Below are 23812 nucleotides of genomic sequence, written 5' to 3' on the forward strand. Positions count from 1 at the left end.
CTGCAACCATATGCCTAACCTGGGCCTAACCTGGACTCCATCTCATATCTCACCAGTGTCTCATGTTGCTATGCCTTACACTGGACCGCTGATCCGCACAGCCCTCTACTGCCCAAATTACATCTCTCCCTTTATCTCTAATCAAGACTCATGCTTTTACCCTCTTACCCTACTGCTCTCATACTCTGCTGCCCCGCACTGCACTCTGGAACGCCTGCAGATACAGTAGATTCACCACTTGTTTGAATCGCAGCCATGCCATGTGGCAGACACAGTTAGGGGTTGTGCTGGATGATTAGTCACCGTGGCGTGACAAACCACACACACACGCTGCATAAGACAAGTAAGTAGTTTTGTGATTCTTCATTTTAGGGAAATATGTTTTAGCGAGTTTGTTTCTTTGGAGATTATGGATTATTGCGTTGTGGTTAGGGATTACTGTTTGTGTGTTTGGGTTAACATCTTAGTCTGTTTGTGTCAAGGGTGCGAGTGTGCTTTAGGGATGGGGATTACTGATTAAAGGGGATTAGTGTTTTGGGGTTAGTGTCTTTAGAGGTTATAAGTGCCTTAGGGTTAGGGTTAGGGGGGTATGTAAAAGGGATTAGTGTCTAAAGGGGATTAGTTTGTTGGGGTTCGTTTCTTTGGCAGTTAGTGTCTTAGGGGTTATGGACTAGTTAGTTATGGGTTTGTGCAATCAGGGTTAGGGATTAGTGTGTTGGGATTAGTGCGTTCAGGGTTAGGGATTAGTGTGTTGTGGGATAATTGTGTTGGGGGATTAGTGTGTTCTCTCCCTCTTTCTTTTCACTCATTTCTATTACTCACTCTGTGTCTGTCTCTCTCTCATTGTCTGCCTATCTACCTGTCTCTTTCTCTCACTCATTTCTCTCACTCATTCTCATGTCTTTCTATCTTAGTGTCTTGTCTTTTTTCTGTCTCTCTTTCTCTGTCTCTCTTTCTCTCTGTCTCTCTGTCTCTCTTTGGCTCTCTGTCTCTCTCTCTCTCTCTCTCTCTCTCTCTTTGGCTCTCTGTCTCTCTCTCTCTCTCTCTGTCTTTCTCTCGGTCTCTCTCTCTCTCTCTCTCTCTCTCTCTCTTTGGCTCTCTCTCTCTCTCTCTCTCTCTCTCTCTCTCTCTCTCTCTCTCTCTCTCTCTCTCTCTCTCTCTCTCTCTCTCTCTCTCTCTCTCTGTGATGGTGGATGTAGTTACTCGTACATGGATCATATTTCCACCCTGTAAACCCTCACTATCTGGGTTTAGAAACGTTATTCTTCAGCCTGTGCCTTTTCTGGTGAAGTCCTGGATCTCCAGCGTGACTCACACAGCTCCCATAATGCTTTGAGAGTAGAGAGTAAAAGCTGTCTGCTGACTCTGAAACCCCAGGCAGGAACAGAAGCAGACATAGTCACAAAACCGTGTAGAGCTGAGACACTGAGTGCAGCCATAGGACACAAGCCAAGAAGCTTTTATTGTCATTTCAACCATATATAGCTGACACGGTGAAATGAGACAACTCGAGTGTTCAAACGTGACTTGTTTGATTGACAGAACAATACACACTTGAACTTGAGGTCTGAAGAGACGCGCATATTTCACCACTCGCTAGCTGGCTCGAGTTTGGAAGCATGTAGTGATGTAGAGACCCTGACAAACCCTCTGCACAGAACATGTATGACAATGAACCACAACTGCACTATTATTCATAATATATTCATTCAGTTCTGCCTCCGATCAATATTTATGTAGCTTTGTAGAAGCCAACATTCTGTTTTCCTATTTCAGCTTAGACAAAAATTAATAATATTTAATGCGGCCTAGGGCTTTTGAGCCACATGCACCAAATTCAGATATGTTGTAGACCCTGGTCTGAAGTTTGTTGCAATGACTTTTCTAAGCGATCCGAGTTCCGGTACTTCCGGTACCGGTCTCAAAGTGGCCTTTTTTCCCATAGACTCCCATTATAAACTTTGGAGGTTTATAACTCGGCAAGCTTTCGAACTATCTACACCAAACTCGGCCAGCTCCTTTAGGGTGATACTCTGAACAAACTTTTAAACTGGTGTACCGACTGGCCTTCCGGTTGTGCCGCAGCCCCGCCCCAAGATATGCAAAATCAAAAAAACTTTTTATAACATGTACATGTGACATATCAAAACACTCAGCACAATAAGGAGAACTTCCTCACGTGTATTCTGATGACATCACATGCTCTTCTCCACTTGCCTCCAAATGTTTTGTCACCCTATCTTTCTGTCCACTTGCCTCCAAAAGTAACACTGACCCTTATGTCCACTCGCCTCCAAAAAGCACCGGCCTTTGCGAATACTTGCCTCGTCAAAGCCAACATCAAAGTTTGTCGCGACGAACTTTACAAATCTAGTTATGTATTTTCTGTATATTTTTCTTTTTTTTTTTTTTTTTTGGAGGTTTAATTAAATTTCACTTGCATTATTTTAAATCATACTATAAATTAAAATGTATGAATTTTTATCCGTTATTTTATATTAACGTTTTTCTTCTTTTTTTTTAATGACTTGAGGAAAGTTCACCTGTGTGTGTGTGTGTGTGTGTGTGTGTGTGTGTGTGTGTGTGTGTGTGTGTGTGTGTGTGTGTGTGTGTGTGTGTGTGTGTGTGTGTGTGTGTGTGTGTGTGTGTGTGTGTGTGTGTGTGTGTGTGTGTGTGTGTGTGTGTGTGTGTGTGTGTGTGTGTGTGTGTGTGTGAGTGTGTGAGTGTGTGAGTGTGTGAGTGAGTGAGTGTGTGAGTGTGTGAGTGTGTGAGTGTGTGAGTGTGTGAGTGTGTGAGTGAGTGAGTGAGTGAGTGAGTGAGTGAGTGAGTGAGTGAGTGTGTGAGTGTGTGAGTGTGTGAGTGTGTGAGTGTGTGTGTGAGTGAGTGAGTGAGTGTGTGAGTGGTATGAAAACACTGACGTTTCAGAAGATGCAGGTTTTCAGCATTACTAATGCAGAACCTGGCCGACATCCCGCTAGATAATGGAAGATGTCAAGATAAAAATATTTTGAGCTGTTAATAGATTAAGTCTTTATTTTGTCACATATACATTACAGCACAGTGAAATTCTTTCTTCCCAGCTTTAGAGGTTGGGGTCAGAGCACAGGGTCAGGCATGATACAGCCCCCTGGAGCAGGGAGGGTTAAGGGGCCTTGATTAAGGGCCCAACAGTGGCAGCTTGGCAGTGCTGTGGCTTGAACACTGATCCTCCAATCAACAACCCAGAGCCTTACATGCTTAAGCCATATTAAGTGACAACGTGTGACGGAAATGACTCGATTTCTGATTGACCCTGCCTTTCTTTGCTTTGCAGGTACAAACCGTTCTTTCCCTTCCAAGTACAGCCGACGCCGGAGCCAGACTTCTCTGTCCAGGATGAGCGGTTGGTGGAGGGACGCCTCCGTGTGACGCTTGTTGAATGTAGCAGGTAAGTGTAGGGGTTACACTGGGTCACAAATGGACACCAAGACCAGAACAGAGCATGCTCATTACCGTCTTTTAACAATGTAGAACATAACACTTCAGCACCTAATCATCATGAGGACCATGGGATTGTTTTTGTGACCTCATGTCCTGGATGCGCACAGCGCTTCTAACTCGGAGTGATAAATGATGAGCCCAGATGATGGAGAGTTAACACTCAGGCTAGGAATCCAGTGAGAGAGCTCTGACTCAGCCATGATGAGGCTTGTTGCCATGTGTGTTTTTGTGTGTATTCGTAGTCATGATGCAAGTAAGGAACAACTTCAGGATGCAGAACAGAGCTAGTTTACAATCCTAGTTCACAATACATATGTATTCTCTTTAACTACTAAAATCTACCTGTGACAGTGTGGAATTTATTGATGGAAGATGGATCAGCTAATGTTGGTGAACATCCATAAAGCAAGCTGGTATTTAAATAAATAAATAAATACACTGGTTGAATAAAATCTCTAAAAACAATCACTGCAATTACTGTTCTCTCTCTCTCTCTCTCTCTCTCTCTCTCTCTCTCTCTCTCTCTCTCTCTCTCTCTCTCTCTCTCTCTCCTCTCTTTCTCTCTCTCTCTCTCTCTCTCTCTTCTCTCTCCTCTCCTTTCTTTCTCTTTCTCTCTCCTCTCCTTTCTCTCTCTCCTCTCTCCTCTCCTTTCCCTCTCTCCTCTCTCTCTCTCCTTCCTCTCTCCTCTCTTTCTTTTCTCTTCTCTTCTCTCTCTCTCTCTCTCTCTCTCTCTCCTCTCTCTCTCTCCTTTCTCTCCTCTCTCTCTCTCTCTCCTTTCTCTCCTCTCTCTCTCCCTCTCTCTCTCTCCTTTTTCTCTCCCCTCTCTCTCTCTCTCTCGCTCTCTCTCCTTTCTCTCTCTCTCTCTCCTCTCTCTCTCTCTCTCTCTCTCCTCTCTCCTCTCTCCCCTCTCTCTCTCTCTCCTTTCTCTCTCCCCTCTCTCTCTCTCTCTCCTTTCTCTCCTCTCTCTCTCTCTCTCTCTCTCCTTTCTCTCCTCTCTCTCTCCTTTCTCTCTCCCTCTCTCTCTCTCCTTTTTCTCTCCCCTCTCTCTCTCTCGCTCTCTCTCCTTTCTCTCTCCTCTCTCCTTTCTCTCTCTCTCTCTCCTCTCTCCCCTTTCTCTCTCCTTTCTCTCTCTCTCCTTTCTCTCCTCTCTCTCTCTCTCTCTCTCTCTCTCTCTCTCTCCTCTCTCTCTCCTTTCTCTACTTTCTCTCTCTCCTCCGAGCACATCCTCCGAACACCTTTTCTGTAAAATTGTCTATCGTTTATTTTAAAAGCAATGAATGATCAAGAATACAGACTAAATGCTGCAGCCCTAATGATCAGAGCAGATCTTTAACCTGGACACACTGCAGATTTAGTGTTGTCTGTTTTTTTTTTAATGTTCAGCTCGGTGTAACACCTGGGCTTTCAGTGTCCAAGTTCTAACAAACTCATTTAGTGTCCACATGCACACACACCACCCACTGTGCCTGGTGTGTATAATTGGTTATAGAATATCATGCCATTTAAAAAGACCTGCTTGTGAATAATGTAGTTAGTCCAGCTATTATGAGCCAAAACCAAATCTGATACACGTGTCTCTCTCTGTGTGTGCGTGTGTGTTCGTGTGTGTGTGTGTGTGTGTGTGTGTGTGTGTGTGTGTCTGTCTCTCTGTGTGTGTGTGTGTGTGTGTGTGTCTGTCTGTCTGTCTCTGTGTGTGTGTCTGTCTGTCTGTCTGTCTCTGTGTGTGTGTCTGTGTGTGTGTGTGTCTGTCTGTCTCTGTCTTTCTCTGTGTGTGTGTGTGTCTCTGTCTGTGTGTGTGTGTCTGTCTCTCTGTGTGTGTGTGTCTGTCTGTCTCTGTGTGTGTGTGTCTGTCTGTCTCTGTGTGTGTCTGTCTGTCTGTGTGTGTGTGTGTGTCTGTCTGTCTCTGTGTGTGTCTGTCTGTCTCTGTGTGTGTCTGTCTGTCTCTGTGTGTGTGTGTCTCTCTGTGTGTGTGTGTGTGTGTCTCTGTCTGTCTGTCTCTCTGTGTGTGTTTTATACCAAATGCTGTAGCCTTAGTGATCAGAGCAGATCTTTTAAATAACCAATAATAGTTACAATAATTATTGATATAAGGAGGATGATAATTTAACTTAAATAAAACAATAAATATTAGTTATTAAAAAAAAACATTTTATATGTATTTTATATTACTGGTAATGTCTATTGTTGTTTTTATTTATTTATATAAAACAACGATGTTCACAAAATAAATAGGTAGTATTTTATTTTTTTATTCATTTATATTAGCATGAGTGCGCTAAGGTTTTTCTCCCACTAGAGGGCGCCAGCTGCTCAGCATGACATTCAGTGGCTCCAAGAACACACTGCTGATTTAAAAAGGAAAAACAAAACAAAAAAAAAACAAAACAGGCATTTAAACACCTACAAGACAATTTTAACTTTGTGTGCACTGAACTCAAATAAAAGTATTTGTCTGTAAAATTGTTGAATGACTGATTAAAATCAAACATCAGGCTTTTCTCTTTATTCCTTGGTGATTTATTTATCATTTATTCAGTTTAGATCAAATGTTCTTGTACTTTTAAAGGCTTAATAGACATTTAATCACGTGTTTAATCACGTGTTTCTCTCTCTGTCTCTGTAGATTGTTTATTCTGGGCTCATATGACCGGGAGACGTACGTCCACTGCACTGTCGAGCTCAGCAGCCACGAATGGAAGGAAAAACCTCGCAGCTCCATCAAACGGGTATACATCGTACTTCCTGTTACTTATCTGCATCGCATGCACACGCGCGCGCACACACACACACCCACACACACACACACACACCCACACCCACATACACACACCCACCCACATACCCCGCCCCCCCCCCCCCCCACAAACACACACAAACGATTGCCATCCCCTTTCTTTCTCTCACACTAGTTCATGGTGTGTATTAAGAAACTCATCTCTTTCTTTTTCATACTCTGTCATTCACCTGAATGCTGAAGCTCTGTGTTTTACTGCATGTGTGATGATAAGTTATATTATTATAAACTATATATATATTATAAAATATATATATAGTTAATATATATATTACTATATATATATTATAAAATATATGTAAACGCCTTTGAAAATCAGTGTTTGCTTGAAATCCTGTGAATTATACAGAATTGATTACACAGTCATTTCATACACGCACTCTCACTCTCTCACTCACACGCACTCTCACTCTCTCACTCGCACGCACTCTCACTCTCTCACTCGCACGCTCTCTCTCTCTCACGCACACTCACTCTCACTCACTCTCACTCACACGCACTCTCACTCACACGCACTCTCACTCTCTCACTCACACGCTCTCTCACTCTCTCACTCACACTCTCTCTCACTCTCTCACTCACTCTCTCTCACTCTCTCACTCACACACTCTCACTCTCACTCACACTTGCTCACTCTCTCACTCACACTTGCACGCACTCTCACTCACACTTGCACGCACTCTCACTCACACTCGCACGCACTCTCACTCACACTCGCACACACTCTCACTCACTTGCACACTCTCTCACACACACTCTCTCACACACCTCATTCTAATCCTAATTTAAAAAATTTGAAATGAATCAAATATTCAAGCGGCACTTTGTTGTTGTTTATTACAAACTTAAAAATAGAAAAATGTACTGAAAGCAGTGATGTACTCATCATACAGTACTTTATTTTGTTTAAATCACACCATTGCTACTTTGAAAGCTAATACAGAAGTTGTTTTATTAACAGTTTGTACCAGTGTTGGTTCATTTAACATTACAACTCGGATGTTTGCTGCCAAACAGCGAGTCAATAATCGGGTGTTTTACAGCGTTTATTAAGTGGCCTTTTCATCTGAAACAGTGAAGAAAAAACTGATCACCAATCACTGCAATTAATGTTCTCGCTCTCTCTCTCGCTCTCTCTCGCTCTCTCGCTCTCTCTCTCAGCAAATGCGCCTGTGATCATAGAAATGTCATTTTTAATGGCTTGGTTTTGTTTTTCAGTATTTATCCACTGTTGTTCATTAATCATTGATCAATTTGCAAAATTAGTCATGACGTGACGTCATTAATCCATATCCAGATGACTGGCTCCAGTAAATTCCTCAGATCGGTTGGTTACCAGACCTAAAAGTTGTGGCCGGTAACTATGGTTACGTTTACCATGTGAGGAACCAAAGTGGGCGGTGCTTACCTCAGGTAGAAAATACGCAAGCGTTATCACGACATTTACATTTACAGCATTTGGCAGACGCCTTTATCCAGTGCGGCCTACAGAAGTGCTTAAGTCTCTATCATTGGATACATTTACTCTGGTTCACTAGGTTACATACTTAAGATACCATGAGTCTAAAACACTGTTTAAAGTGTTTTTTTATTAATACACACATACAACAAACAGGGAAAGAAGTGCTAGTCGAAGTGTTTCCTGAATAAGTAGATATTCAACCGCCGCTTGTTAATACCCAGTGACTCGGCTGTCCGGACCTCTAGGGGAAGTTCATTCCACCACCTCGGTGCCAGTACAGAGAAGAGTCTTGTAGTATACTTGCCTCTTACCCTGAGAGATGGTGGGACCAGTGGAGCAGTGCTGGTAGATCTGAGGGTGTGGGGTGCAGTGTGAGGAGTGATGAGGGCTTTGAGGTAAGAGGGAGCTGGTCCGTTTTTGGCTTTGTAGGCCAGCATCGGTGTTTTGAATCTGACGTGTGCAGCTACAGGAAGCCAGTGGAGGGATCGCAGCAGAGGGGTGGTGTGGAGAACTTAGGCAGGTTGAAAACAAGCCGTGCAGCTGCATTTTGGATCATTTGCAGCGGACGGATTGCGTCCATAGGTAGACCTGCCAGCAGTGAGTTGTAGTAATCCAGTCTTGTAATGACAAGAGACTGAACAAGTACCTGAGAAGACTGTGTGGACAAAAATGTCCGAATCCTTCTAATGTTGTAGAGAAGAAACCGACATGAACGAGTCACATTAGCAACATGAGAGGAAAAGGACAGTTGATTGTTTATGGTTACCCCAAGGTTGTGAGCTGTGAGCTGTAAGGGAGAGAAGATCGTTGTGCAAGGATATAGCAAGATCATGACCTGGGGATGAATCACCTGGGATGAACAGCTAGGATTGAGCTTTAACTGATGAGCAGTCATCCATGATGATACGTCTCCCAGACATGCTGAGATCCGATCAGAAGCTGTGGTTATCTGAGGGCGGGAAAGAGAAGTGAAGTTGTGTAAAGAGTCTGATTTATAAATCACACAGCAAACCCAGTGAGTGTACTCTACTCTAATTCAGTAAAATTGTACAAGTAGAAACAGAACCGATGCTTTCATTTAGTTTAGTTTAACAATCAACAATGTTTAGTTATTAGGCCACGCCCAGTTCTCCTGACTGTTTAATTTCACGCTCAAATTCGATCTTATAAAAAGACAATTATTATTATTTCACATGAAAAAATTTCAGTGTTGATTTTAAGTTCAACATATTTTACTTGCAGCTACTTGTTGCATGTGGATGGTATTATTGTTTATTTAGGCGTTAAGGTTGAGCCTTTTCTGTCCACCAGGGGGCAGCAACACCACTGAAATCGAACGCCTGACTGTTTGATTGTCTGTGGTGAAATTTTGTGAGATCTGACACCTGGATACCTGGATTGGATTATTTATTTTTATATTCAACATTATTGTTCAGGTTATACTGTGAGGGCCAGAAGAGCTCATAGACAAAGCAGACATGTGCGTGCGCGCACACACACACACACACACACACACACACACACACACACGGCTGCTTGCTGCTTAATTAAAACCATCACAATGGGTTTTGTGTATATTACAATCATGAATGTGTGTGTTTCCGTGCGCTTTGCGTGTAATAACAAGGACAATGAGCCTGTAAGATGACATGATGTTTACGGGTGTGTGTGTGTGTGAGAGAGAGAAACATCAGCTTAGTTGTTGACTGCAGTAAAGGCACAGCATTGCATGTATATGCGAGTGTATGCAAGTGCAGGTGTCTTTCTTTTTTCTCCCAGGTGTGAAAGCTACAGCTTTTATACGTAGATGCACATGAGATTGTGTGTGTGTGTGTGCGCGCGTGCACGTGTGTGTGTGTTATCAGACTCTTACAGAATGGAAGAATCAGAGTCCTCAGCAGGACCTCAAACACAGGATTACAACATGCACCATCTGGAAAAGGTCACACACTCTCTCTGTCTCTCGCTCTCTCTCTTTCTGTCTCTCTCTCTCTCTCTGTCTCATTCTCTGTCTCATTCTCTCTGTGTCTCTCTCTCTCTCCGTCTGTCTGTCTTTCTTTCTCTCTCTATCTCTCTCTCACTTACACACACTCTTTCTGTCTATCTTCTACACTTCAGCATTTATTTTCTCTCTTCGTCTGTGTGTGTGTGTGTGTGTGTGAGAGAGAGAGAGAGACGAACAGCATTAAAACTTTTTGTTCTGTAGAATTTGCTATAAGAAATAACTGGGTTAATATTGGATAAAATGGTACTTTTGGCAGACTAAGCTGTACTGAAAGAGCCCCCCCCACCACACACACACACACACACACACACTTACACGACTCCTTTTAACACAACGCACTATTTGCAACATACGTACTCTTAGCATATTCTTATTCTGGCTCTGTAATTCAGAGGTCTTAAAATGAGTTCTTTCTACTACAGCATAGATGTGGCTTGTATTACTCACACACACACACACACACACACACACACACAGGATGTATTTACACAGCTGCTTTAATGAGTGACTGATGCTGTCTTTTTACAGTAGTCGGTTTGTGTGTGTGTGTGTGTGTAAGGTTTTGTTTGGTTTTTTTGTTCTTTTCAAAGAGTTACTTTCTTTTATAAGCGTATATCTGAATATTAATCCCGGATACTTGGATTAAATCTATTGAAAATTCAGATGCTCTTAAGATGTATTCTATTTATTCAAAAATACACACCCTAACCCGCCCCCCCGAACCTACAAACATTACACACCCCCACAGGTTGCCCACAATGTGTGTGTGTGGGTCTCTGTCTGTCTGTGTCTCTGTGTGTGTGTGTGGGTCTGTGTCTCTGTGTGTGTGTGGGTCTGTGTCTCTGTGTGTGTGTGTGTGTGTGTGTGGGTCTGTGTCTCTGTGTGTGTGTGTGTGTGTGTGTGTGTGGGTCTGTGTCTCTGTGTGTGTGTGTGTGGGTCTGTGTGTGTGTGTGGGTCTGTGTCTCTCTGTGTGTGTGGGGGGTCTGTGTGTGTGTGTGTGTGTGTGTGTGAGAGAAAGAGAGAGAGAGAGAGAGATGAGAACCCAAGAGAACATTCTGGACCATGTGCGTGACTGTGATGTGGGAATCCAGCTCCATGATGGTGATCTTTTCACCTTTAATGTTGGGCGGCTGCTGTGACATTAAGTACTGCTGATTGATGCCCCACACACACACACACACTTTCTTCAAACATGAGCATGTGTACATGGGATAAATGTTGACACACAAAATAACTCAATGTTTGTTGGAGTGTTTTATTTAAGTAAGAAGGTCTGTGTCTTTGTAGGAGATCTTGTTGCTCTGAGGCTGTTTGATGCTCTGAGGCTATTTGTCTCTCTCTGTGTGTGTGTGTGTGTGTGTGTGTGTGTGTGTGTGTGTATTGATTCTCTCTCCCCATCTCTTAGCACTGATATAACAGCTGGCTAGGTGCATGATGGGACACATGATGACTGTATTACTCGTGTTCCCTGATTTACAGGCTGAAATGTTCTTTAGAAACCTCCCATGATGGTAAAATCTTTTAATTGTCAAACTCAGCAAACCAGAAGAGCTTGAAAAGTTCACATTAATAGTCTATAAGCTGAATTGTATACCCAGTACCTCTCTCTCTCTCTGACATTTATATACACATTAAATAAACCTCTACCTTTATGTAAGCTCCCCAGAGAAATCAGTAAAGACCAGAGTTCCCAGAAGTTCAGTAAGAAGCTACAGGTTGTTGTCACCTTTTCGTGAGCGCTTAAAGAGACAAAACCACCAGAACATTACCTTAAGACTTCTACATTAGATTCATATGGTTTAAATACGTTTCCTGATTCCTATGAAATGTGTTCCTGTATGGTTTGCCTTCTTCGGCTTATCGGATCAGCGCTAGAGGTGACAGATGCCGTGTTTGGTTACAGTGTGGAGGAGCTGAAGCTCCAGTCGGCCCTGCAGGGAGAATGTCAGCTTGAGTGAGTTTTATATACGTCTGAGTGGCTGAAGATGGATCTATTTATCTAAAACGTCCAGCTCGGTTAACATCACTCCTGACGTAACGCACGCTCCAACCTAATCAAGGCCGGAAACTCACACATCCGTACACACGACACATAAAAGAAATAAATCAACAGCCCTGCTCCAGTATTGCCAAGAAAACACACCGAGACATAAAACGTATTATGTCTAGAGCATGCATTTATGTATTCACCATTTTTGGTTCATTAAGTATTGATCTTTAATGTTTATGGGACAGTTTCCTTTATCTGGCATTACACACATGTATGCTTGTGTATTATTTTTTTTATTTTTTTTATTTTTTTTTTATTTTATAGCTGAGCAATTGAGGGTTAAGGGCCTTGCTCAGGGGCACAACAGTGGCAGCTTGGTGGACCTGGGATCGAACTCACAACCTTCCGATTGGTAGCCCAACACCTTAACCACAACTTAACCACTAGGCTACCACTTGTGTCTTGGTTTGTTATACAGAACAAATATTATTTGCATTGTGATGTATTACACGTCAGGAAACCTGAACCAAAAACGTTCTCTGTCAATAAATATACACTTGTGGACAGGACATTATTTATAGTCACATATAGTCTCCAGTGTCACCCAGATGTGGACGGGTTCCCTCTCAAGTCTCTCACGGATTCTTCATGTCTTCTCAGGGAGTTTTCCCCTTATCACCATCGCTTCTGGCGTGCTCAATAGGGATAAATTATACTTAATATTTCTCTAAGGCTATACAAATTGAATTAAATTACACACACACAGCGATTTCTGCCAACTTTATTTAATGTTTTTTTTTTTTAACTGTTTTCCCACCAAACTTTAACCCCCCCAGTAAGTTAAAGTAAGTTTGAAGTAAGAAGTACTTGATATAAATTGGTACACTTAAGTTATTCCTATATTTACTGTCAAAACCTTTTGTTCCTACCGGCCGTGCGAGGCAATGAAACTGGTGTAACTGAGTTTCAGTGAGTGTGAGGAACCGGCTGTATTTTTAGCTGATTGCTGTTTATGGCTGATTTCTCCGACAGGCAGCTGGTCTCTCTCTGCCCCTTTATTGTTTGATCCAGGCTGAAGTGAACCAAGACTAAATCTTATTTTTATGCACTTTATTGCTTCTTGCGCGAGTGGAGGCAGGGGGCCTCGGATCTGCTGCCGGAACGGAGAGAAAGATGTGGAGGCAGGAAGCAGCTGGAGCGCTGATTGAGTTCTTTTGGCTGTGATTGACATGCTGATGGTGGAGCTGTGACTACGGTTCAACACTGAAGTTCATGGTATGAAGAACTCAGAAATTCAGTACGAAATGCCCGTCGGAAACCAGTGCGTCTTTCCTATCGGTGTATCCCTTTCTGTTCGCATGAGCTCTTAACTATTGTTGATCTCTTCATCAAACACTTCAAGCCTGTAGCAGCAGAGGGAGTACTGCTAACTGTTTGGTGACACGCAAGTAGACGAGTATATAGATCGAAGAACGATTGACACCAAACACCCTGGAGACTCCTACTATACGTGGGTGGAGCCAAGCCTAGGATGATGCAATGTCTGTGTCTATCATGTTTAATCCTGTGCGGGGAAGTTGTGGCCTAATGGTTAGAGAGTTTGACTCCTAACCCTAAGGTTGTGGGTTCGAGTCTCGAGCCGGCAATACCACGACTGAGGTGCCCTTGAGCAAGGCACCGAACCCCCCCAACTGCTCCCTGGGTGCAACTCCTCTCAGATCTCACACTCTAACAACACGTCTTTGGACTAGGGGAGTAAAACCGAAAGCCCGGAGGAAACCCCTAAAGCATGTGGAGAACATGCAAAAACACACAAAAAGTGACCCCCAGCTTTGGAGCCCTCACAATGATTTATCTTATTTAATAAACTGGATTGAAATAAGAGGGGGGCATGATGGCTTAGTGGTTAGCATTGGGGGTTCGATTCCCGCCTCCACTTTGTGTGTGTGTGGAGATTTCATGTTCTCCCCGTGCCTCGGGGGTTTCCTCCCCCGGTCCAAAGACATGCATGGTAGGTTGATTGGCATCTCTGGAAAATTGTCCGTAGTGTGTGATTGCGTGAGTGAATGAGTGTGTGTGTGCCCTGTGATGGGTTGAGTCCAGGGTGAGACAGGCACAGGCTCCCCGTGACCCAAGGTAGTTCGGATAAGCGGTAGAAAATGAATGAATGATTGAAATAAGAAATAGGTTAGAAATCAGAACCTGATAAAACACGTTTCAAAATAAAGCTGCAAGATCGGTTTAGTGTCTGGTTGTCTAACGTTACTGTATGGTTGTGCCATTAAGTGTGTGTATTAATCCTATGGATGTTGTCCTGAGACTCTATTCAACTTAAATTTCATATTAAAGCATTAATCGTCCCTTTTCCAAATTTTTCCAAATGGCAGAATCGATTAGCTCTCGTACCCTTACTTATGCCTGTTGCTGAACTTCTCCACTCATCCAGCGACCTCCGACTTGCTGTATTTTCACCGTGCAGTAACGCTATACTCCGTCTTCTCCGTGATTCCACGTTGCCGGTCATTTTCTGAAGCTAAATGTCACCTGTCGATTAGACTCCACTTTAGAAAGCGACTGAGATTTGTTTCGCTCTCTTGCTGTGAAGGTAAAGACTTGATTTTAAGTGACTGGCAAAAGGAAGCTTAAGACGGCTTGAAACGGACAAACTAAATGTCAGTGCGATAAGGAGACGAAGCATCCTTCTCCTGTCCTTTTCGAACAAACGTCAAGTGCTTTGGAGTGCTGATAGCAGCAGCTCTAATTTTCCACCTACAACTCTGTCTTTCTTTCCTTCATCCCTCCTCCTGTCCTCCTCCTTCCTTTCGTTCGCTCCGCCGGCTGTATGCAGATGAACGCTCGACTCTTTTCCCGGGCAAAGCAACAATGAGGGCGCTAAAAAAGGATCGACGGCTAAAGGAGCTCTCCAAACATAAATTAGATGTTTTATTTATTTATTTATTTTTAATATCCTTGTCTCCATAACGACCCGAGCTTTTGTGTGACGCTCGGTGAATAGAGATCTCTCCCGTCACAAAGCGGCACACCGACATGAAAATTCAAATAGCGCGCAATAGCGAGACCTGCGTTCCTGCCTTTGAATTGGTTTCGAGCTCAAACGTGGATCTCTTCATTCACCAGCAACCTCGTTCCCAGAGAAGGTCATTTGAGGAAAAAAAACGAATCACGAATCAGTTTTTTTTCTCTCTCTTTCTATTGTTTTCTCATTTTGTCTACATCAAATGTACTTTTTAGAGCTTGGGTCCATTCAGCATCCTGGACTCCTGAATAAAATGTACCGTATTTTCCGCACTATAAAGCGCACCGTATTATAAGGCACAGCCTCAGTTACGGGGTTTATTTCTGTACTTAACCCATACATAAGGCGCACCGTATTATAAGGCGCATGCTAAAACATACGGTCTACAAAAAAGGTAACGGAAGCAAAACAGTGAGTTTAGTTCAACTTTATTCTACTATTTAACAATACACACATTATTGTTTAATCAATCTTCTCCCAAAAATCCATCAAAGTCCTCATCTACTGTGTCTTCTTAACTTGGCGCAGTTCATTTTCTTGCTTCTTCCACTTCTGAACCATAGATTCATTGATTTTGAAATCTTTCGCAGCTGCTCTATTCCCATTTACAACTGCGTAACTGAGAGCCTGTAGTTTGAATTGTGCCTCGTAAACATGTCTCTTCACTGGTGCCATTTTCGGGGGTCCTTAGACAAACAAATGTTGTCTTCTTCTTCTGATTTTAATTGGCAGATGGCAAACCAACTTAAGGTGCATTTACCGCCACCTACTGGACTGGAGTGTGGAGCGCATAATGGTTAGGAAGAAACAAATGTTGTTTTGTAACATACCGGTAGTATACCTACCGGAGGCGTGGCGGCGGTAAGCGTACGTACTGCACGTATTACGTAATGTTCTCTGATTGGTTTATCGCTGCCAGCGTACGTAGTGTATGTATTACGTCCCTGTGTCAGTGGGAAATGATCCGACAGTCAATCAAGCGGAGCGCTTACCAAAGTCGCACAACAACATTTTTACAGATTTTTGGAACTCGGTGCACACATAAGGCGCACCGGGTTATTAGGCGCACGGCCGATTTTTGAGAAAATTTAAGGCTCTTAGGTGTGCCTTATAGTGCGGAAAATACGGTATATCAGATGCATCTGTCTGTATATTTAACGCGTGTTTTTTGTGTGTTCGTGTCGTCTCTGTGAACGCACTGGCGTGAATATCGTATGCGTGCGTGATCGCTCGTGTGTTCGCGGAGAGCAGATTAAGATGGAGGAGACGAGCATGTGATTAAATTAAGCACCAAAAAGGAAAGGGCAGGAGATGACATCAGTCACCGTGGCACGTCTGACTTGGACCAGACACCTAAACTGACACGTATTAATACACTTCCTCCATCTGCAAATTCACTTCCTGTTCATGGTTAGCTTCGAGGTTTGTTTAGTTACCGTAGAGGATGAAACCTGGGGATCTGTCTAAGTTATCTGATTATAGTATCAAATATCACTCTTTGGGAATTTATAATTTATATTAATCTATTAATAATATTATTAATAATAATATTATTATTATTATTATTATTATCCTCATCATCACCATCATCAGGCATTAATCTGATTGTTCATGTGGTCACGTAAACAGTATACTTTTCAATCTCTTAATGAATTAAACTCGCTAGGGAATTTAATACCGTTTAATAAACAATATGCAAGCACATTTATTTATTTATTTTATTATTATAATTTTTTTAATAATCTGTTTAATCGCTGCAGGTATATCAGTTAACATGATTTATTTTTTCAGCATTAAAACGTGTAGATTTAATGTACTATTACACCCAAAGGTGTGACTCTGCACTTCCTGTTCCCCAGAAAATGGCAATAAAACCGATCATTTTTATTGTCATTAATGAAAAAAGACAACAGTTGTATATTGTGAATATTAATCATTTTGTCTGTTTGTTTTTGGTGCTGCAGAAAGTTTGAAATTTGGCATCATGTCCATCTTCACATTGATAGACTGAACAAGCAGCTGTGAGTATTCATATGTTTTCAATGTTAGCATTCAGGCGGTAAGACTTTTAAGACTTTTAAGACTTAAATCCCAGTAAGTTTGTCGTGATCAGGTGACCTGGGATTGGCGTTGTGTACATGCTGCAGCTTGAGTGAGAGATGAACAGAAATGGGGAAGCGACGTATTGACAAAAGGATTGACTTCTTTGTTGATTCCTTTCTGATTTATAGAGATGTCAATGTGCTTAAGAAACCGGGGTGTGTGTGTGTGTGTGTGCTCTTTTCACATTCCACCCCAGGGGACTGCTACCCTATACTCAAACACTAATCTCTTTGACATGTGCCAGATGATTAGATTAAGTCCAGCGCACTGGGAAAGGACTAGAGCCGTTTGCTGGTCTGCGCTGTCCTACTACGTTCGTGTGTGTGTGTGTACGTGTTTGTGTGTGTGTACGTGTGTGTGTGTGTGTGTGTGTGTGTACGTGTGTGTGTGTGTACGTGTGTACGTGTGTGTGTGTGTGTACGTGTGTGTGTGTGTGTACGTGTGTGTACGTGTGTGTACGTACGTGTGTGTGTGTACGTGTGTGTGTGTACGTGTGTGTGTGTACGTGTGTGTGTGTACGTGTGTGTGTGTGTACGTGTGTGTGTGTGTACGTGTGTGTGTGTGTGTACGTGTGTGTGTGTGTACGTGTGTGTGTGTGTACGTGTGTGTGTGTGTACGTGTGTGTGTGTGTACGTGTGTGTGTGTGTACGTGTGTGTGTGTGTGTGTGTGTGTGTGTGTGTACGTGTGTGTGTGTGTGTGTGTGTACGTGTGTGTGTGTGTGTACGTGTGTGTGTGTGTACGTACGTGTGTGTGTGTACGTGTGTGTGTGTGTGTACGTGTGTGTGTGTGTGTACGTGTGTGTGTGCGTGTACGTGTGTGTGCGTGTACGTGTGCGTGTACGTGTGTGTGTGCGTGTACGTGTGTGTGTACGTGTACGTGTGTGTGTACGTGTGCGTGTACGTGTGTGTGTGCGTGTACGTGTGTGTGTGCGTGTGCGTGTGCGTGTGCATGTGCGTGTGCGTGCGTGTGTGTGCGTGTGTACGTGTGTGTGTACGTGTGTGTGTACGTGTGTGTGTACGTGTGTACGTGCGTGTGTGTGCGTGTGTGTGTACGTGTGTGTACGTGTGTGTGTGTGTACGTGCGTGTGTGTACGTGCGTGTGTGTGCGTGTGTACGTGTGCACGTGTGTGTGTGTGCGTGTGTACGTGTGTGTACGTGCGTGTGTGTGTACGTGCGTGTGTGTGTGTACGTGCGTGTGTGTGTGTACGTGCGTGTGTACACGTGTGTGTGTGTGTATATATGTGTGTGTCTCCTGACTGTGATTAACCCTGTCTACATTACGCTCAAGAATGAACATCACTGACATAGTGATTGCTAATTTTTTATATATAATAAGTATTAGGGGTGTGTGTGTGTGTACGTGTGTGTACGTGTGTGTACGTGTGTGTACGTGTGTGTGTGTGTGTGTACGTGTGTACGTGTGTGTGTGTACGTGTGTGTACGTGTGTGTACGTGTGTGTACGTGTGTGTGTGTGTGTGTGCGTGTGTGTGTGTACGTGTGTGTGTATATATGTGTGTGTCTCCTGACTGTGCTTAACCCTGTCTACATTACGCTCAAGAATGAACATCACTGACATAGTGATTGCTAATTTTTTATATATATAAGTATTAGGGGTGTGTGTGTGTGTGTGTACGTGATTGTAGCTTTGCATTTCTCAGTCCTGGTTTCCCAGTACTCTCTGATTTTTATATATTTATTTTTAAACAAATGAATTTAGTTGTAATATATTTATTTTGGTTTTCTGTGCTTTGTGAGATGTACAAGCCGCTGCTCTGATCTTTTCTATCTGTGTGTCAGTGCGTGTTCTCATAAACACCCGAACAAGCGAGCAAGGCGCGCGTGTTCCTGCGATCGATTTTAAACGGCTTAGCTCTTCTCTTTAGCTCAGACCTCAGATAAACCTGACAAATAAAGGAATAAATGAACAGATTTGGAGGCAAACAGAACAGGAGAAGTTCGGTCAAGGAGCCACGGAGAACGCTTTCCTGCTCCCGTTGTGTAACAGCTGAAAACCGACGATCGTCCGTGGTGTGTTGTCTCGTGTGTGTGAACTTTCATTTTTTGACATTTCTGTTAATAGGACTCTCAATTTGAATCTGACAATTTCTCGAGTCGTCGTCTGTAACCTCAGAATGCATCTTCGCTTCATATGAATGTGCTTCTTCTGATTATTTCTATGTTAACGGCTCATACGCGGAGACTCGGCACGTATAGCGGACGCTTCACGTGATCCAAAGCTAATAACAAACAAACTTTTCCACCCCACACGCACACAAATGTTTGTATCTTCAAAGTATGTTCATATCAAACTCCTTCCTGCTCTCTAAGATGCCTCGAGTGCTTGTTTATATGCATCTTAAATTTAAAAACTTCAACCACTAATATTCTGTGTTTATCCAGCTCTGGGGAAAACGCGCGTCTCACGCCGAAAGCCGACCGAACGAGTCCTGACTCACTTTATATCCAAAGCCGGTTTACTGGTAAAAATGTTAGATTCGTGTCTAAAAAATGGTTGCTTTGCTTCTTGTTCGATTCTCCCTGCTGTTGGTCCTGATTAAAAATAATACATGAAATAAATTACCACTATGTCAGCTTTGTCCTTTGAAGCTACTCGGACCTGAATATTTCTAATAACTAGGCTTACAGGCTTTTGTAATTTTCCAACATAGAAAAGACGTTTGTTTGTTCAGGAGCTCAACAACGCTTGTTATCGAACGCTCATTTCCACCTTCGTTTACACTGATTCAGGAGGCAGATTTGCTGTAATGTTGACACTCGTTTATCAGATGAGGGGCTGCTTTTTGCCTTTATCAAAACTGTCATATGGAAAGAATGTAATCTGTGCTCCAATATGCTCACACACACACACACACACACACACACACACACACACACGGTGCTATTGTAGCAGGGTTTGTATTTGTGTGTTTTTTTTGTTTTGTTTTTTTGTTTAAATCGAACGAGATTATCACTCTTCCCCAAAATGAACACCCGCATGCAATAATCTCTGTGTGAGCGAGAAGAGAGATGCAGAGGGAGGAAAAGAGCAACAGGTGTACACACAAGACAACTGCCGTCCTCACACAATGGCTTCAATGGCTGTCTGTCACCATGTAAAGTAGAGCGTGGGCTTTACTCTGAAAAGCATCTCACAGGTCTGCACACAGCTGGCACCGGCGCTGGCTGAAACACATTCCGTGACGTTTGTACTGTATTTTCGTCGGCTCGGAGTTCACACGAGTGTGAAATGTGTATGAGAGAGAGGGAGAGGGAGAGAGAGAGAGAGAAAGAGAGAGAAGCCGATGTTGGATGGCTTGCTCGGGCTCTCTGGAGGGTAATTTGGCAGATACCTCACTCTACCTGTCTGTCTGAGTGCACAGAGACAACTGATGCTCCTGGCTTAAAGGCAACGTTAGTCCACCCAAGCGTGCAGTGTGTGGGGTGTGTGTTTGTGTTTTTTTTGTTTGTTTTTTTTTTTTGGTAGGGGTGTGTGTGAGGGAACTAGACATTAATGCTTCTGTAGAGTGAAGAACTTAAGACACACTAATGAACAATATGGCTTTAGGCAATTTTCATTTAACTGCTTGCCTTCATGTTTACTGAAGATCCTTCACTTAAAAAAAAAAATTACAATAATAATAAAAGGAAAACTTTTTTTATGTCACGTCCCCCATAGGTACAGTAAAGGAGAGGTTTCACCTTGTGGGTACATTTGAATGTTGAAAAGAAAAACTGCTTTTTATTCAAAAGCAAACAAAAAAGATTTCTTTGTTAATATTGAGGTTAAGAATAGATTAAGGATTAGATTAATTAGCTGGATTAATAATTATGGCAAGGAAAAGTCCTCATAAGGATTTTAAGAGAAACGTGTGTGTGTTTGTGAACACTGCTTGCTTGTCAACATTTTCCCCATTTCAAGGATTGCTAAAAATTAATCCCTTAATTATGAGATTTGTGAGGTGTGTGTGTGTGTGTGTTAGTGTGCTGAACTGTCATGAGAGTTTTTCATATTTAAAGCACATGACCAAGGTCAATATTCTGAATGTTCTTATCGATATTTTGTTTTCTCATGTGGACAAGTGCTCTCTGTGTGTGTGTGTGTGTGTGTGTGTGTGTGTGTGTGTGTGTGTGTGTGTGTGTGTGTGTGTGTGTGTGTGTGTGTGTGTGTGAGAGAGAGCGCGAGAGAGATAGAAGCAGTGTATTTGGTGACGTGAAGTGTAAATTGACACATGGGTCACATCATCATGAACCAGTCAGCATCCGTTTACCTGCACTAAACACACACACGCACACACACACACCAGCCCCATTTGTGATTGTGTGATTATCCTGTAGCTGCTCTGTCTTCCAAATCATCCATAATTGCTGCTCAGTGTCTCCGCTTTGTTTTTTTTGTCAGTAAAATATCTGTCAAATCATTTCTCTCTTACGGCCTGAATAGACTGTGTGTCTGGGGAAAAAAATTTAAACTGTTTTTCTTGATATTTTCCTTGATAGTGTGTGTGTCTGTGTGTGTGTATATGTAGGCACTCTATTATAAGATTCATGCGTTATGTTTTTAGCATTTATTCTGACGGTTATGTCAAAGGGCACCATTAAAGTCATCTTCATCTGTTTCACAGACGACTAAAACCGTCTTTAACCTTTCAGAACACTGCTCCAGAATTAGACTGGCAGACGACTGCTTGACCGGGTAGATTGACCCACTGCGAGTGCTTTATACACTAAATTGCTGTGTATTGGAGAAACAGAAGGTCATGTTGTACAGCCTGTCATGTTCACACACCTGACTTTGATCTTGCTGTAGATCAGATGAAAGTGTTGTGTGGATTACAGCATATTCTCTATCCCACTTTTCCTCGACTACATGAGAAACAACGCATTTCTACAGCGTTCTCATTTGAGAGTATCGTCTCAAACAAAATTGTTATTTATTCGTTTTTCTTTACTCTCTGAGTCTTTTGTTTGATCAAACCTGAGCTTTCAGATCATCTCTCGTGCTTTACTGGCTTTTTGTTGTATTGGAATAAAGACGAGAACGATCCAGAGAGCTCTGTTACCGCCCTGTTTTCCTTTTAATGGGTTTTTACTGGTATACATTTCAGTCATCAATATTAAGAGTAAGGAAAAGAGTGTGGAGAAACTCCATGTCTTTACAGAATGAACCTATGGGTGAAGGACCAGTCCAAAGATAAAGTTCTTGTAGATGAAAATTAGGTCAAATTTCAGATAAAAGTTTGAATCGTTTAAGTGACGTGACGTACGGCTAAGTACGCTGACCCATACTCAGAATTCGTTCTCTGCATTTAACCCATCCAAAGTGCACACACACACTCACCGTGAACACACACCCGGAGCAGTGGGCAGCCATTTATGCTGTGGCGCCCGGGGAGCAGTTGGGTGGGTCGGTTCCTTGCTCAAGGGCACCTCAGTCGTGGTATTGCCGGCCCGAGACTCGAACCCACAACATTAGGGTTAGGAGTCAGACTCTCTAACCATTATGCCACGACTTCCCCCTTTACAGGTTTATCATGTTATCATTGGTTTTTCAGGGTGTGCAGTAAGGATTATTGAGGGATCTGTAGAGGCAGAGGTTCATGTGCCCTAGAACAGAAACATCTAAATGTGTACTGTATATAGTCTATATTTTACATGTCACTAACTTTTGCATGTGGAAAATCGAAGATTCAGGAAGGTTCCTTCAGTCGTTCGTCTGAAACCGGCCGTTCTTCTCACTACTTGCCAACGTGCATAAATTGCCTGGTTTTTCATTCCCCGTTTAACGCGATCAGTGCCCTTCTCAAGATTATAACGAATGACAGCAACAAAATTACAGTCATCCATCTTCAAGCAGGCATCAAGGAAGTAGTTTTATACACACCCACCAAAGGTAGAGGAACGGACATGCAGGGAAGGGAAGCGATAGAAGAATCAAGCAAATGTTTAAACATTTTTTATTCTAAGTAAAGTGTAGTAAAAAGTGTAAAACAAATTATAGTCGCACCAGATGTAGACGTAACCCTCTCAGTGATTACTCGGCACAAGCCGAATGTTTTTGTCCACCCGGGTTTGTCATTTAGCTTGGCATCAGAATACAGTGTTTGGGACTTCTGAAGCTCAAAGCAGGTTAGCAAGAATATCTGCAGGTGCATCATGGACTCTGGGCAACACAGAAGCCCACACAGAAGGATTTGCTGTAATTGTAGAGCTCCATTCTGTAAGTCGTGCCTTTATTGTTTTATTGCCGTTATAGGTTCAGTATGCGGTGGAAAAGACTGAGTGGCGAGTGCCTTTCACCGCTTGGATCCTCCCACCGTGATTATTATTCAGCATTTGCTGTTTTGAAATAAAGAAACTTGTCCACCCGCCCGTGGGTTTGTAACAGCTGAGGCTGTCATCTAGATCTGCTGTGATGTTTTAAAACAAAAACTGTCATCTTGTGCTCAAACAGCAGGCACAAAAGCACTTCCAAGTTTAGTTTTGTATTCACTTCACAAGTAAAAGAATTGTCTATGAATTATATTTGTGTCGTCACACTTACCTTCATAAGGTTCATCATGCTCGTTTTTTTATGTCCGCGATAATGACGCTGGGGTCCAATCAGTACTTTGCAGCCAAACACCTGTGACATACATATTTTTTTTATTTTTTTTTTTTTTTATGAACCCTCAGGATTAGCTTGTCAACAACTAGAACATGTGAAGAGCTTCAGATTTGTTTATTAGAGATATAAACCAATCAGCCATAACATTAAAACCTCCGACAGATGACGTAATTAACATTGATAATCTTTATTTTTTAGCGGTACCTGTCAAGGGTGGTCTGAGTGATTTTGGCAAACTCTAAATTTTGGTGACTAGAAGACTGGGCCAGAGGATCTCCAAAACAGGACTTGTGGGGTTATTAACAATATGCAGTGGTTAGTTCCTACTAAATGTGG

At 42.6% G+C, this 23812-nt stretch overlaps 1 protein-coding gene and 1 long non-coding RNA gene across 2 annotated transcripts in view; both read left to right on the forward strand.

The window, feature by feature from the left end:
- The window catches only part of LOC132852757 (uncharacterized), a 14395-nt gene extending 11287 nt beyond the window's left edge, over positions 1-3108 (forward strand). Inside the window, exon 3 of the long non-coding RNA XR_009649129.1 lies at positions 3081-3108. This is a non-coding gene — a long non-coding RNA (uncharacterized LOC132852757). The remainder of the gene's footprint in view (positions 1-3080) is intronic.
- pdzd8 (PDZ domain containing 8) overlaps positions 1-23812 on the forward strand; it is a 58220-nt gene that overhangs the window by 25001 nt on the left and 9407 nt on the right. The window contains exons 2-3 of the mRNA XM_060879012.1: positions 3314-3427; positions 6104-6206. Coding sequence (XP_060734995.1) covers positions 3314-3427; positions 6104-6206 — 217 coding nt within the window. The remainder of the gene's footprint in view (positions 1-3313; positions 3428-6103; positions 6207-23812) is intronic.

The sequence above is a fragment of the Tachysurus vachellii genome, chromosome 10 (assembly GCF_030014155.1).
Source record: "Tachysurus vachellii isolate PV-2020 chromosome 10, HZAU_Pvac_v1, whole genome shotgun sequence".
NCBI classification, from domain to species: Eukaryota; Metazoa; Chordata; class Actinopteri; order Siluriformes; family Bagridae; genus Tachysurus; species Tachysurus vachellii.